The sequence below is a fragment of the Cyclopterus lumpus genome, chromosome 7 (genome assembly GCF_009769545.1).
Source record: "Cyclopterus lumpus isolate fCycLum1 chromosome 7, fCycLum1.pri, whole genome shotgun sequence".
Lineage (NCBI taxonomy): Eukaryota > Metazoa > Chordata > Actinopteri > Perciformes > Cyclopteridae > Cyclopterus > Cyclopterus lumpus.
The window spans coordinates 811,041-827,801 of record NC_046972.1 but is presented as its reverse complement, the minus strand read 5'-3'; the positions used below and the strand labels follow the sequence as shown (position 1 = coordinate 827,801).

The following is a 16,761-nucleotide window of genomic DNA, read 5'->3' as shown; positions in this document are numbered from 1 at the left end:
ATCGCCCTGGACATTGGAATTGTTTGTGGTGGAGCGCGCATCTAGACATATTCACACCACCTAGTGGCTCTAAACCTTAAAGTTGGTTAAGGTTTGAGCCTCTACAGACCCTATGAGATGTGAAGCCACAAAGACTGGAGGACGTGGAGGAAGCACAGTTAATAAGGTGCAATGGAGAGATGTAAATTCATCCATAAGGAGAGAGAGAAGAGGAGATAGGTGCTCAGTGTATCCTAAAACATCCCCCAGCAGCCTATAAGCCTATAGCAGCATATCAAGGGGCTGGACCAGGGCAAACCTGATTCAGCCCTAACTATAAGCACTATCAAACAGGAAAGTCTTAAGTCTATTCTTGAATGAGGTGACTGTGTCTGCCTCCAGGACTGAAAGTGGAAGCTGGTTCCATAAAAGAGGAGCTTGATAACTGAAGGCTCTGGCTCCCATCCTACTTTTTAGGACTCTAGGAACCACAAGTAGCCCCGCATTTAGTGAGCGCCGCTCTCTAGTGGGGCTATAGGAGGTGTGGGGGTATAGAACTTTATGAGAAAGAAAATCTGAATTGGCAGGTCACACTTTAAAAAAATCAGAATCAGCCAAGACGATTGCAATTGATGCATCTCATCATGTGGAAGGATCTAATAAAGTAAACACAACGAGAAGATCATCAGGTTAAAACTTGCATATCTTAACAAACAGTTGTCTATTTGCACATCCAGCCATTTCAGAGCAACAGTATCATTCATTTAATATATATATATATATATATATATATATATATATATATATATATATATATATATATATGTGTGTATATATACACACACAGTGTTAATCAATTTGAATGTCTTAGATGAACATCAAGCCTTCCTACAATATTGGACTTGGATCCCCCACCTGTCACACTTACCTGTATCTAGTCAATCATTAACAGTTAGACAGGAATAGTTGAGGTCAACACGGAAACAGGACAGCGCGGCCTCTCATCCCTGACCCAGGCGAGCTCCATGTTTCAGTAGCTGATTGTGATCCATTAGCCTGTGTGTGTGGTGTGACAGGTGGACAGACTATATAGAGAATGGGAAGAAGGGCCAACTGTAGCTGGATTGGGCCTGAGATCCCTCTGTCATCACAGATTTTCAGTGGTAAGTAAAGCACTCGTTTACAATCGCTAACGTCCGTAGACACGATTAGCACCGCGCCCATCTCTTGTGGACCGTATCATGAACACAATTCATGTTTACACAGAATGTATCTTAAATTACTCATTATGAAGAACAATGGATGTCATATTGTCTGTTGTATGAAGGTAAAACTCAAACATGGAAAGTAAAGCAGTTTTTGTGAGTCTGTTAGTATTTTGAAAGCCATCATGCTATGATTGAAGATGTTCCTCTTGGATAAAAAACATGCTAGTGTTTGAAAATATTTTTTATTTTACTTATTTGTGCATTAACATCATATGTTGAACTTAACCGGCACTGAGTTGTGATTACATACCTGGTATATTCTGCTGCACTACCAAGTGCCATCTTCCTTGTTGTGAACTTTGCACTGTTAATGCTGTTAGCACAGTTAATGCTGTTAGCACTGTTAATGCTGTTAGCACAGTTAATGCTGTTAGCACAGTTAATGCTGTTAGCACTGTTAATGCTGTTAGCACAGTTAATGCTGTTAGCACAGTTAATGCTGTTAGCACTGTTAATGCTGTTAGCACAGTTAATGCTGTTAGCACTGTTAATGCTGTTAGCACAGTTAATGCTGTTAGCACTGTTAATGATGTTAGCACTGTTAATGCTGTTAGCACAGTTAATGCTGTTAGCACTGTTAATGATGTTAGCACTGTTAATGCTGTTAGCACAGTTAATGCTGTTAGCACTGTTAATGCTGTTAGCACAGTTAATGCTGTTAGCACTGTTAATGATGTTAGCACTGTTAATGATGTTAGCACTGTTAATGATGTTAGCACTGTTAATGATGTTAGCACTGTTAATGATGTTAGCACTGTTAATGCTGTTAGCACTGTTAATGATGTTAGCACTGTTAATGATGTTAGCACTGTTAATGATGTTAGCACTGTTAATGCTGTTAGCACTGTTAATGATGTTAGCACTGTTAATGATGTTAGCACTGTTAATGCTGTTAGCACTGTTAGCTGCACGCTGCTGTCTCAGCCGTCGTGGCGATGAAACCATGTGGAGGCAATCGATATTTTCTGAACTTTTGTGATGTTGGTGTGTTGCTGTGTGAAGAGTTTAGTGTGTCTTTGATCAGCACGCTTTGTGACGATATCTTTTCTCAGCCATTAAAGATGAGCTGTGGCTCTTCCTCATCCCAGCCGGCCTGGCTGTTATTTTACTGGCCGTGTTTCTGGAGGAGGTGGGCTTCTTCCTGCGCCACAATGCCACTTCCAGACGAAAACGGCTCTACCTGTGGATACTAGGAATGTACCCGGTAACACAACCTCCTCATTCCCACACATAGCCTGTCCTCTTTTGGGGAGCGGAGCTCAGCCCAAACCTAGCATCCTCCCCTGGGGAGATTATTTACCAAATTAGCAGTAATATACACTATAGGTATATTTTGGATCTAATTATTCTCCCACTACCTTCATCTTTCTGAAACCATAACACAATAAATGTTGCCTCCAGCCACCTAAAAATAGGGCAAGCTTGTCTGATGCTGTTACTATTTTAAGTTAGCCTTGGCAGCATCACTAATCTTGACACTTTTTTTGTGTTGTACTCTGCTGGAGTAAAGCTCACATAATCAGCTGGACTTCTCATATCAACCTGTGAATGTTCTTTATATCTTAGGTATTGGCCTCGACCTCCCTCATAGCGCTGTATGTGCCACGCTCTTCTTCGCTGTGTAATTTCATTGCCTCACTGTGAGTTTACAAGCCTTCAAAGATTCAATTGCAAGATTTTATTAACGCTGTTGATAGGGATTTGTTTTGGGGAGCTCACACAAAACCAAACCAAGGACCCCCACATACGTGTGAGGATGCTATCACACATCTGTATCACACATCTGTACGTTGCTGCTCCTTTCTGAATGTAGGTATCACTCCATCACCTTGCTGAAGTTCATGGGACTGATCACAGACTTCTTTGGAGGGAAAGCTCAAATGCTGGCTGCTTTGTCTGGACAGCACGTATCTCCAGATCCGTTCCCCTGTTGCTGCTGCTGCTGCCTCCCAATGGTGGCCATCAGCGGGTACACATCAGACCTGCATCCAATCTGGTTTAAAAACAAAATTAGATTTCAATTGAGTCAAATACTTTTTATTTGGAGCCAACATTTAGTGATCACAGGTACAGCATCTTAAGACAGATTTCAGATGGTGGCAGCTCTTTGTTTATGTATGTGTGAATATTGACAATATCACAATGAAGTGCATACACTGCAGACATAAAGCTCTTCTCTTGTGTGTAGCAGCAGCCGTAGCTGGATGATGGCGGCTGTGCTGCAGCTCTCTGTTGTCCGCAGCATCTTGTTCTTCGTCACTCTGGTCCTGTGGACAGATGAACAGTATGACTATGGTGACGTGAGTCGTTTCATTCAGACCTCCATCTGTACTTCTTCTCCAATGATGTAGTCAAGCTGTAGTGGTGGTGTAATGGAGGATCTTTTTTCTTCTACGCTCTGGTTAATGCAGTTCATGTATCATCATGTTACTTTGGGATGGAAGTTTTGTTAGTGCTGCTTGTTAGGACATTTATTTCTCCCCTAACTGACTCTACATTTGAGTGTTTCAAAACATTGTCAACAGGATGAGTTAGCACATGTTTGCATTGAAATAGTGACACTACCTCATTTAAAGCCATGTGTAGTACTGTATGAACCACAGCTCATGATGGTTTTTGAATATCTGCGGGATTAGAACGCTTTAAAGCTGTTGAGACTTTCCCATAAACAAGGCTCATAGCCTCAGTATGCTTCAAATGAAGTGCTTTTCAGATCATCATTCAAGTTAATTCCATTCAAACAAACACAAATGTAAATCATCTGCTTTGAGTGGGCTGACTGTATACTCTTGAGCAGCACTGGATAAGTCAAAGGATAAAATGGATGACAACCACCTTCTTGTTCCCCAGGTGGATTCAGTCAACCCCAACCTGTATGTGAACGCCATCATATGTGTGTCGACCTTCGTGTCCTTCTACGGCCACCTTCTCTTTTACAAAGCCACTAAGGGTGCTTTGCATGGCTACGGGCTGAGAGCCAAGTTCATCTGCGTCATCGTGGTGCTGGTGCTGTGCGGCCTGCAGAGCGGCATCTTAGAGACCATGGGTGCTCTGGAGGTCATCCCCTGCGCGCCACCCTTCTCCGTCCTGGCCAGGTCCCAGTGTAAGTCACAACACATCATGTTGGCTCAGCCCGGTATGAATGACACAAGATCTGTAGGTCATTTAGTGTGCAATAACATTGCACTATTTTACAATATGGAATCTGTACTGACTGCAACTTAAACGCATACACATGAATATGATACGCTCAGAGCAAGTGAGGTAGTGTACAATGTGTGTGGATCAAACAAACACAGGAGATGGATGTTCTCCTGTGTTAAACGGAAATAGTTTAGCCCTGATGAGGCGACACCTAGCAGTGTGTGAATGTAACTTAATAATGACATGGATCTTAAAGTGCTTACGGCAGTCCGTTAACCATTTATCATATCATATCAAAAATATATAAATATATATAACAGATCATACACAAATACATATTAATTTAGATGAATGCATGCATGGGCGTGTTTAAACGTTTATCAACAAATACAGTTGCTGCATTCATACATTTGGGGTTGCGCAAAACCACGTGTCCACGCAAATGACAAACTTCATGTCATGCATGACGACGCATGCAATCAAAATGTAATTTGAGTTTCGTACATCTTCCATCTTTCCGTTACTCTGGGAAAGCTACATCACTAACTGAAGTAGGAGCTGCAGCTTTACAGAGGTGAACAACAAGGGAAGGTGAAGAGTTTAACTACTCAAGTAAAAGTTCTAAAAGATGGTTTATTTACTCACCCGTAAGAAATGTCACCAAAGTTTATAGACATAATTATGTTGCGCGACATCATGTGATTACAAATATAAAAGCTTTAATGAAACCTGAAATGGGTATTTTGACAGACAAGTTGAAAAGAAGGCGGTTTCCTCTGTGATAACTTCACCACTGAAGACACATTGTTGTCTTCTCTGTCCAACCTCAGTGATCTATCACTACTGTGTGATTGTGGAGATGTTCTGCATCGGCCTGTACGCCCGCCACACTTTCCGTAAGGTGGAGCCGATCGTGGCGAAGGACGTGGAGGGGCCCGTCAGAGTCGGGCGGATGGAAAAGGCCGTTCAAACGGACAGCGATCAGATGACACATCACAGTTACAGCAGTGACAGCGAGGACAGCCTGTGCAGGATAGAGCATGCGCCTCTGGATGATTTCTCCTTCCCTCAGGTAAGAGGTCAGCAGCCAGGCAGGTCAGAACCAGTGGAACTTGGTTTAGATCTGACCCACACGACTGTCAGTGTTGATATTAACTATCAGGGCTCAAAGGATGTCACTGTGGTTTGACCAACTCTGGAGGGTTTTTAAATAAAAGATTGAACACGTTTACACTCAACCACTGAAGATGCTGATACTGAGGAGGGTCTGCGTGGAGCCCCGAGGACCTGGACTATGATAAATAGGACTAAAAGTGGACACACTTATACAGGAAAATGTAAAATATAAACAAGCTGAATGAGGAAATATTGCTCTCATTCAATGTGAAAGTCTTGAGAAATGTTGCTCTTTTTTAATCCCTGGATATGTGTTTTGTTATGTATTCTTAATATGTTTTGCTTTGCAGTTGTGTATACATCACACACTATTTGTCATAATTTATGGGAAATAAAAGAAATAAAAGCCCAAGCCTGCCTCGTGTTTCGGCGTATCAACAAACAACCGCAGGCTGAAAGTCGTAACTTGGTGAATTCAACTAGCGTGAGCTCCGTAAGAAATGTCTTTCGGCCGACCCTCCTGGATACCTCTGAACCAATCAGAGGGCTGACATTTGGTGCTCCTCCAATCAGAAGCCGCTACCGGCTCCTCTCTGTCAGGATCCTCCCCACCAATGTAATTTCTCCTTATTTTGGCGGCTGTGGGGGAAAACATGGCGGAACATTTGAAAGGTAATTCGTGAGGTCTACATATGGATTTTATATTTCATTATGCGTCTGTTTACGTTTGTATGAGCGCACACTTTTTTAAAGACCCCAGATATGCACGCGACTCCACGTAACATGAACCCGAGCGTGTGGTTGTACACGAGGTGTCTCCAAGAAGACACGGTAATGGGACGCAGTAGATTGTGTTTAATGCCGCCTCTTTGTGGGGAATTTACATCAACTTTGAATAGGCTTGGAAATAATAACGTTACCTATTAATAATCAGTTAGTTTGGCGCATGCTGGTTAGTTTACGTGTGCGGGCTAAACGGTGTTGGATGTTCATCGGTATCCTCACGTTACCACCGTGTTGTTTGGCTACATGATCACATTGAAAATGAGATTGCATTGAGATCAAATGCTCTCCACTGTGTTCTATATGTATGCCGAATTAATAATGCATCCAGACGGTGTAAACATGCATGTGATATTGCTTTGTAGCTCCAGCAATGCGCAGTGGCATTTCAAAGTGTGGTGTTAAAGGGAGTTTCTCTGTCAGCCTGCAGCGTGCCCTGGAAGATGTCCTGGGACGAGCTGGAGGCCCTGTGCCGCAGAGAGAGGCTCTACTGCCGGCAGCTCGGGGTGAAGAGGGCCAATGTCAACGAGTTTGATGTGGAGTTCCTCTGCAACTACAAGAGGACGAAGGTAAACTATCCATGACAACACTGTTTACCAACAGATGGATAGATATATATACTTACTTTATTAATCCCCAAGGGGAAATTGTTTGCAACAACAGCTCTCTGCTCATCTATGCCACATCATATTTGATACAGGATCCCATTCCTACAACTGATTAGAATTATTCCATCAATTCGGTTGATAACAATGTGATTCTGGGTGATGAATATATCAGGAATAACATCATCACTGGTGTTTCAGCAGCTGGCAGAGGGACTCCTCCAGATAGTGTAACACATCACAGATGTACCTCATTTAGATTTGAGTTGCCCTTTGCTTGTGGAATAGTTGGTGGCTTTATACAATAATACTAACAGTAATACTACTAACAAAACAAATAATATCAACACTACTTGTATGAAAGTGAACATACAATCATCCATTGCATTATAAAGCATTTAACCAGGGAAGAAAGAGGTTTGAGTGGTCTGATATGAAACTTGGAGCACAAGACAATATAGTCATCTAAGTCCACCATGACCCCCCAATCTTAATACTTTCTTCTTCTTCAACAACAACCTGATTCAGCCCTAACTATAAGCACTATCAAACAGGAAAGTCTTAAGTCTACTCTTGAATGAGGTGACTGTGTCTGCCTCCAGGACTGAAAGTGGAAGCTGGTTCCATAAAAGAGGAGCTTGATAACTGAAGGCTCTGGCTCCCATCCTACTTTTTAGGACTCTAGGAACCACAAGTAGCCCCGCATTTAGTGAGCGCCGCTCTCTAGTGGGGCAATATGGTACTACAAGCTCCTTAAGATATGATGGTGCATCAACAATCAAGGCTTTGTGGGTGAGGAGAAGAATTTTAAGTGTGACATCTACATCTCTCGTACAATGCACATCACCAACACCAACATAGTTGTTACCTTGGCTTGCTAGCTAGCTAGTTAACTTAACTATATCCATGCACTAATGTAACATTATCTCTCCTGATGTGTTTCATCCAGCGACTCTTTTTATCAGCCTGGAAGTGAAAGATCGAGCAAGACCCGTTGTTTGTGTCCGCATCCTGGTGCGAAACACCCAAGCGTTGTAGCCAGAGACGTCCCTTACGCAGCTTTTGAGTGTGTGTGGTCTCTCTCTAATTGTGCATTTTCACAATCTCATACTTCAACAGTTTTGATGTGAAAAGATTGTCTTTCAAATTGGCACAATTCAAACTAGATCAATATGTTTTTGTCTGTCTCTGATAATTGTGCTTCTATAATGCATCGAGTGTGGGTCCGATTCAGGTGGTGGATTAACGTATATATTTGTCGGGCAGTGTGGATTAGCTCTTTTAGCGGGTCAGGTGATTGTGGCTAATCCGATCTTCTGATCCATGAAGTTTTGGGTTCCAGCTGCATTTTCTTCTCAACTTATTCAACTGTTGCTAAGAGGAGCTTTGTCTCTTTTCTTACATGGTCAGTCTAGTTGAACCATCAAGCTTTGTAGAAGGAGATCACAAATCCTCTTTGAACACTTGTGTGCAGATTAGAAAATGCTTTATCTTGAGGTTTTTCATAAAGAAAAGTAAGTGGTCTACATGTTTTGGGTGGAAACGTTCAGCAGCCACAGAGACATAAGTTCGTTGAGGTTTAAGGCCACACCATATACACGTTTTGAATTGGTAAGCAGGTAAAGACTTGTTGGAAAGAACTGAATTAACTATGCACCTGAGTGGGCCGCAATGGAATTCATTAGATGGAGCAAACCAAAGATGTTGTCTGATAGGAATTTGAATCTTAAACATGGCGTGCTGCGAGTCGTCAGACCTCTAACTCAGTTTTTTTTGTGCACTCCTTGCCCTTAATTGAAGTGGTGTGTTTCAGGAGGAGGAATTCTACCTGGTAAAGTGGAAGGGCTTCCCAGAGTCTGATAACACCTGGGAACCCAAGAGGAACCTTAAATGCCCCAAACTGATGAAGCAGTTCCACTTGGACCTAGATCAGGAGCTGAGGCGCCACAAGAGACGCGGCACCCCTAAAAAACTGGATTTGGACGTTGCCACATTCCTCGTCCAAAAAGCCAAAGTCCGTAAGCGTCTGCAGCGGTGGGAGGGCCATCTGAACCACAAGCGCAACCACCCAGGTCGCATTTTTGTCATGAATGAAGTGGACCTCGAGGGCCCCCCAAAAAACTTCACCTACATCAACAACTACAAAGTAGGCCAGGGCATCGTGTTGGATGAGATGGCTGTGGGCTGCGAGTGTAAGAACTGTTTGAAGGAGCCCGTAAACGGGTGCTGTCCTGGGGCCTCCCTGCACCGCATGGCCTACAACGACAAGGGACAGGTCCGGGTCCGGGCGGGACAGCCCATATACGAGTGTAACTCCAATTGCAGCTGCAGATCTGACTGTCCTAACAGGGTGGTGCAGAAGGGCATCCAGTTCGACTTGTGCATCTTTAAAACGGAGAACGGCCGGGGGTGGGGCGTCCGCACACTGCAGCGCATCAAGAAGAACACGTTCATCATGGAGTACGTGGGAGAGGTAAAGACATGACGTTTCATTCTGTCCTGTAATGTTTACTGTTTGGCTCAATGCAGCTTATTCGTCATGGAAAAGACATTTAAAGTAACGGTCACAAGACCACCACATTGCATGTATGTCCACTGGAATGTTTAATTCAGACACAATGTCATGTTGAAGTAGAGGACGACCACTACAGATGTCCAAAGCAATCCTCTTAATTCAATTCAGTTTATTTTATATAGCCCAGTATCACAAATTACAAATTTGCCTCAGAGGGCTTTACAATCTGTACACATACGACATCCCTGACCTTTGACCTCACATCGAATCAGGAAAAACTCCCCAAAAATAACCTTTGACAGGGAAAAAAGGGAAGAAACCTTCAGGAGAGCAACAGAGGAGGATCCCTCTCCCTGGATGGACAGAAGCAATAGATGTCATGTGTACAGAATGAACAGCATTTACAAAGTTACATAAACACATCACATGAATATGACAATGTATGAATGGAACTCCAATCCATGAAACAGGAGGTAGAGAGGAGGGGGCGGGGCATCAGCAGGGCCAACACGGGAGGCCGGTTCACCAGCATCAGACATCTCCAGGTCCAATGGACCCTATGAGACGTGAAGTCACAACGACTCCGGGGAGGAAGCAGAGTTAATAAGGTGCAATGGAGTGATGTAAATTCATCCATAAGGAGAGAGAGAAGAGGAGATAGGTGCTCAGTGTATCCTAAAACATCCCCCAGCAGCCTATAAGCCTATAGCAGCATATCTAGGGGCTGGACCAGGGCAAACCTGATTCAGCCCTAACTATAAGCACTATTAAAGAGGAAAGTCTTAAGTCTATTCTTGAATGAGGTGACTGTGTCTGCCTCCCGGACTGAAAGTGGAAGCTGGTTCCATAAAAGAGGAGCTTGATAACTGAAGGCTCTGGCTCCCATCCTACTTTTTAGGACTCTAGGAACCACAAGTAGCCCCACATTTAGTGAGCAGCTCTCTAGTGGGGCAATATGGTACTACAAGCTCCTTAAGATATGATGGTGCATCACCAATCAAGGCTTTGTAGGCAAGGAGAATAATTTTAAATGTGATTCTTGATTTTACAGGGAGCCAGTGCAGATCAGCTAATACAGGAGTCATGTGATCTCTTTTCTTAGTTTTTGTGAGTACACGAGCTGCAGCATTCTGGATCAACTGGAGGGACTTAAGAGACTTATTAGAGCAGCCTGATAAATATCCACCCTCAGGCTCCACCAGCATGTATCCATGTTGCATCAATTGGGTTTCATTTAGTACACGTGTGTGCATTGTGACCTCATGATCATATAGGCTTAGGTTAAACTAGGCTAAGGCTACAGTGTTAGGCTGTATGTGGGTGTGCATCATGTTTATAATCACCTGTTGTTCTTTGAACTCTTTGTAAAGTTCGGGGTGTCTGTCTGAAAGGTGCTTTGCCATGTTTGACGTGGTCTGAGTGGCTTTGAAACACTGTCTGAAATGTTGCCAAAGAATTTTCAGATTTCACTTCTGGCATCTTTTTTTTTTTACAAAAAGCCGAGGAGACACAGAGAGACTTACAAATGCAAAGAGTCTAATTTGTAAATCTCTCTGTGTGCATTTGCAATTATTGAGACTGATCTGACCCCATATGGTAAAAGCTCCAGCACTTGATGCCATGTTGACGCCATGTTTGTGTGCGAGTGCTGCACAGCCCCGCCTCCTTGCAGTCAACGTGCTGGGCAGCAATAAAGGAGCGGAGCAGGGAGTGAGCGCTATTTTCATAAAGTATTGATACTAAAAATATGCAAAACCGTATCGTTTTGAACGTACTGGTACCGCGGTACCTTTTTAGTACCCTAGTCTAAGCACAGAACCTTGTGGAACTCCGTGATTAACGTTGGTGGTCATTGAGGCTTCATCGTTTACAAATACAAATTGAGATCGATCTGATAAATAGGATTTAAACCAACTTAGTGCGGTACCTGAAATGCCAATCGACTGATCCAGTCTCTGTAATAGGATGTCATGATCAATGGTGTCGAACGCAGCACTAAGGTCTAATAATACCAGTACGGAGATGAGTCCTTTATCAGCACTAAGGTCTAACAAGACCAGTACAGAGATGAGTCCTTTATCAGCACTAAGGTCTAACAAGACCAGTACAGAGATGAGTCCTTTATCAGCACTAAGGTCTAACAAGACCAGTACAGAGATGAGTCCTTTATCAGCACTAAGGTCTAACAAGACCAGTACAGAGATGAGTCCTTTATCAGCACTAAGGTCTAACAAGACCAGTACAGAGATGAGTCCTTTATCAGCACTAAGGTCTAACAAGACCAGTACAGAGATGAGTCCTTTATCAGCACTAAGGTCTAACAAGACCAGTACAGAGATGAGTCCTTTATCAGCACTAAGGTCTAATAATACCAGTACAGAGATGAGTCCTTTATCAGCACTAAGGTCTAATAATACCAGTACAGAGATGAGTCCTTTATCTGATGCATTAGGAGGTCATTTGTAATTTTCTCCAGTGCTGTCTCTGTGCTGTGGTGTTTTCTAAATCCTGACTGAAACTCCTCAAATAAACTATTCTGATGTAGAAAGTCACACAACTGATTTGCGACTACTTTCTCAAGGATTTTAGAGAGGAAGGGAAGGTTAGAGATCGGTCTGTAGTTAGCCAACACCTCTGGATTAAGAGTGGGCTTCTTCAGGAGAGGTTTAATTACAGCTACTTTGAAGGAATGTGGTACATGGCCAAGACAAAGACACATTAACAATATCCAACAGAGAGGTGCCAATTAAAGGCAACACGTCTTTAAGCAGCCTCGTTGGGATGGGGTCTAAGAGACAGGTAGACGGTTTAGAAGTAGAAACCGTTGAAGACAATTGGTCTAGGTTAATGGGAGAAAAGCTATCCAAATATACACCAGGGCATACAGCCGTTTCCAAGGCCACTCCTCTTGATGACAGATCGGCAGTAGTTGAGGGCAAGAGATCATCAATCTTGCCTCTAATAGTTAAAATCTTTTCATTGAAGAAGTTCATGAAGTCATTACTACTGAGGTCTATATGAATACACGGCTCCACAGAGCTGTGACTCTCTGTCAGCCTGGCTACAGTGCTAAAGAGAAACCTGGAGTTGTTCTTATTTTCCTCTATTACTGATGAGTAATAGGCTGCTCTGGCATTACGGAGAGCCTTTTTATATGTTTTAAGACTATCTCGCCAAACTAAGCGTGATTCTTCCAGATTGGTGGAACGCCATATACTTTAAAGCTTTCGTGAAGTTTGCTTTAGTTTTTGGGTCTGAGGGTTCTACCAGGGAGCAAACCTCCTTTACCTCACTGTCTTTTTCTTCAGAGATGGATTGCTATTTTCTAGCCCTGTGTCAAAACATTTCCCATCATGCTTCATTATCATCACTGAGACATTTGCACACTGAATGAACAGAGGCCAGCTATTACAGTTATTGATATTACAGTCCTGATGGAGTTGAGCCTGTCGTTTTAATAACTGTATTTGAAGTTGAGTATTTTGTTCATGCTGGAGTGAAGAGAGGCTGAAGACGTCCTGTCATACCAAGGCATGAGATAACACGTAAAACCTTTGGTGAGAATTGTCTTGGCTTACCATATTATCTTCATATTTACGGAAACGATAAGCAAATCTAAAATTGTGAATCAATTTAAAGCTTGATGATTCCATACAGTTTGTAATTAGCATCATCAACCTTGTCCAAGTACTTGACTACAAAAAACGTGTTGTTTGGGCTGTGACGAGAGAAGATAGGGGACACAATAAAAGAAGACCTGGCTGTTGGCCTCCACACACACCTGTGAGATTAACACTATTACAGTCAAGATGAGTCATCAAAAACATTTTGGTTGCATAGGGACAGTAAAGGGATTTTAGAAGAGGCATTGTCATATGAACATACTTGTATTTGAGTATTATTTAGCATGTTTTTATGAGCCGTTGACAGGCCAGAAGAGGGCTGCAGTGTGGCTGAAGGGCCTAAAAAGATGGTTAGTTCATTTATCAAAGTATAAAGTTAGCTGCGATGCTTTAAGTAGCAGTTCAGTGTGTGTGTACAGTTTAGTTGTCTATGAATAAATGCTTCAACTCCTCAAGACCAGAGACTGACGTAGTCCCCCTGAAGTCACCCTTCGGGGCCTGGACTCCAACACTCGAACTAAACACTGAACCTAAATCCCTGAAAACAAGCTTTGAAAAGGTTCCCGTTCTTGGACGAAAACACGGACACCTCTTCCGTTTTGAGGGCCGCCTTAAGGTGAAGGGAGTTAGCCCCAAAATTATTGACATCCTTTTTGCCTCACTGCCTGCTGGTGTTGCAGCGCTGCTCTCCTTCATTTTCTAGTCATTCAGTGTCCATGTTTGGGCAGTGCTGATGCCACTTTAGTGCTATACTTAATTAATTGTGTTTGGAAAAACTGATATATATATAGTGTGCAAGCTGATATTAACACTTCCAATAAATATCTGGAGTGAGTATTTCAGACTTTTGATCAGCCATTGTTTAACTAAGGCTTTTGTTCCATATTCCATCAGATCATCACAACAGATGAAGCGGAGAGGAGGGGTCATGTGTACGACCGCCAGGGCTCCACATACCTGTTTGACCTGGACTATGTGGAGGACGTGTACACGGTGGACGCTGCTCACCAAGGCAACGTCTCCCACTTTGTGAACCACAGTGTGAGTGTCTTCAAACTGAGCACAGAATATACTGTGTAGGGTGTTCAGGTCTGTTTAAGCTTTAGAACAAGGCCTGTCCTCATATGAGACCGTCAATACAATCATATTGGAGAGTATTTCCCATGGGAAGTTCTGCATCTCTGCAGCACCATGTAAAGTAAACTTGTTGACCATGTAACTTGCAGCGTGTGCATAGCTCCTTCTTTCCTCAGCACACACACTCTGGAAAGACATTTTGTTTTCATTAACATAGCATCCTTGTCAGAGAAGCTCCTGACACACATTGTGTTGTTTTTGCAGTGTAACCCCAACCTGCAAGTATTTAATGTGTTCATCGACAACATTGATGAGAGGCTCCCAAGAATTGCTTTATTTTCAACGCGGGCTATTCGGGCCGGAGAGGAGCTCACTTTTGACTACAAGATGCAAAGTAAGTGTCATCGATTGAGCAGCATTAACATTGGCATTAAAGGTGCAATATGCAGCATTTTCCTTTCAAACACATTGTATAGAACCTAATCCACACAATCATTCCTGGAGACCTACTAGAAGTGTGCATCTGGATCTCTTTCCTTCTCATCTAGCTGTGTGCAGGACGCCTTTGGGCACAGTGCATGAAAGTATCACTTCTTTCATTAAACACAGTGGTAATAGTTTCAAGGTTAGCAGGGTTTTTTTAGTGGAGTTTAAAGAGCAACTCAACATGAATCTACTTTTTTGAGTAATGTATGCGTGTCATCCAGACAAATATACCTGGTGCACCACTCCTGAATTAAAGGGCACCATCACACTCTGTGCTGTTACCAGCCATCTGATTCTGCATTCATGCAAAGGGACAATATTTAGATTCTGGTTTCTGTTTCTGACCAATCACGATCTAGGAGTTTTTGGTTGAATGCAGGTAAACGGTCTGCGTCGCGAGAAGAAGCCGCCGTTGTCTGTCGATGGGGAAACAATCTGGTCGTCTCTTACCTCTAACTCCAGTCTCATCTCAAAATGAATTGGACTGTAAACAATGAGCAGCATGTAACAGGAAGTCTCGGCCTGGATGTTAGCTGGCCGAGAGCTGATGAGAGCCATCTATACGAGGAGATGCATTGTGTTTCCACTGAGCCGTGTGTTTGTTCCCAGTTGACCCGGTGGACACAGAAAGCACCAAAATGGACTCCAGTTTCAATGTGGCGGGTCTGCCCAGCTCTCCGAAGAAGAGGATCCGAGTGGAGTGTCGGTGTGGATCGGACTTGTGTCGGAAATACCTGTTCTGACAAAAGACCATCTGGGTCAAGATGGACAAAATTGTACAGATTTGTATATTACTTTTTAAATTTTCTTTTTGTTTTACGGAAGCTGGATTGTATAGATTTGTTTATGACTTTTTTTATTTTGTTTTTTTACGAAAGCTGAAATTCACCATTTCCTTTTTAAATGTGACAAACCCTTCCTCGGTGAGAACCACACTCCAGATGATCTACTTGAACAGGAGCCTGTTTCCAGTGAGTTGAGCTGCATCAGTGGATCGTTTGAGTGATTTTAAACCTCTTTCAGTGAGCATGTCCCTTTTCTCTGCATTAGGAACAATAACGTGACACGACTATTTGCCCAAGCCTTTCATCACTGTTAAATGATAATCCCACTTTATTATTTTCCCATAATTTGTACCAGTGAAAACATGACTCTCTGAGTGTAGAATGTGAGACACAACTCCAGCTTCGTCCAACTCATTATTCAAGGGACATAAAGGTGAAGAGAGAAACAGACCCACTTCCTGCTTCAGCTCTGACCGGCTCTGCTTACAACGAGGAGTTGGTAGCATATTATCCCTCCATTCTCCAACTAGTCTGGTCTCTCTTCACCTCTTTGGATTATTTCTGTGCTCACAGATCTCCGTTATTATCTTGGGCAGTGCCATAACCAGTAGACATGATAGACAAAAGTATGTAAATTACATCCACGTGTGGATGTTTTCAAACTGCATAGTTTTAATGGTCCATTTCACCCTGTCTTGGTGTGTGGAAGTGGACCCAGCTCAGAGGACATTGAATCAGTAATTGTCAAACTGAAATGACCAAACATCCGTACCAACAGTTACTAAAATACTGTGTCTGAAAAGCATTACCATAATACACAATGTATATCCCCAATCGTTCCCATGACAACTGATGAGAGGCTCCTAGTCCACCGGTAAGTTGGTGTGCAGGTCACCAGGGAAAGGTCCGAACATATGTTAGTGAATATGGTAAATATGAATATGTGTTCTATTTGCGTTCCTCTGTACAGTATCTGTGTTGTGGTCAGGTGAGTCTTTTACAGTGTTTATATTTAAACGCTGTCGGTGTTAGTACTTCTGTGCATGCCTTTTTATAGGTGAACATAAACAATGTAAATAAATGTATTGAAGATAACTGATGCTTGTATGTTTTTTAAAATTATAATATATATATATATATATATAAATGTGTATTTATATTTTTATTTATATATATTTTATTTTGTATATATTGTGTGTGTTTATTTATATTTATTTATATATATATATATATATATATATATAACTTTGGTATGGAGGGGTAAGGGGAGTGTGATTTACATACTTAAACATTATTGCATTCGTCATATTACATTATTACAACTTTAGTGTCAGCATTTAACCCATCCGTAGTTATCTAGTGGGCTGCTGTGAAGCGACT

At 42.4% G+C, this 16,761-nt stretch overlaps 2 protein-coding genes across 2 annotated transcripts; both read left to right on the top strand.

Moving 5' to 3' along the window:
• The first annotated feature begins 933 nt into the window (after nucleotides 1-933).
• On the top strand, nucleotides 934-5,925 carry si:dkey-16n15.6 (organic solute transporter subunit alpha). Its single transcript, XM_034538107.1, has 7 exons — nucleotides 934-1,142; nucleotides 2,300-2,451; nucleotides 2,814-2,887; nucleotides 3,061-3,216; nucleotides 3,436-3,547; nucleotides 4,098-4,350; nucleotides 5,222-5,925. The coding sequence occupies exons 1-7, from the start codon at nucleotides 1,076-1,078 to the stop codon at nucleotides 5,578-5,580; spliced, it is 1,173 nt and encodes a 390-aa protein (XP_034393998.1). The 5' UTR covers nucleotides 934-1,075; the 3' UTR covers nucleotides 5,581-5,925.
• A 191-nt stretch (nucleotides 5,926-6,116) lies between these two features.
• Nucleotides 6,117-16,476, top strand: LOC117734136 (histone-lysine N-methyltransferase SUV39H1-like). Its single transcript, XM_034538254.1, has 6 exons — nucleotides 6,117-6,179; nucleotides 6,714-6,859; nucleotides 8,709-9,368; nucleotides 13,928-14,074; nucleotides 14,375-14,504; nucleotides 15,206-16,476. Exons 1-6 carry the CDS (start codon nucleotides 6,161-6,163, stop codon nucleotides 15,337-15,339), a joined length of 1,236 nt encoding a protein of 411 aa, XP_034394145.1. The 5' UTR covers nucleotides 6,117-6,160; the 3' UTR covers nucleotides 15,340-16,476.
• The last annotated feature ends 285 nt before the right edge of the window (nucleotides 16,477-16,761 follow it).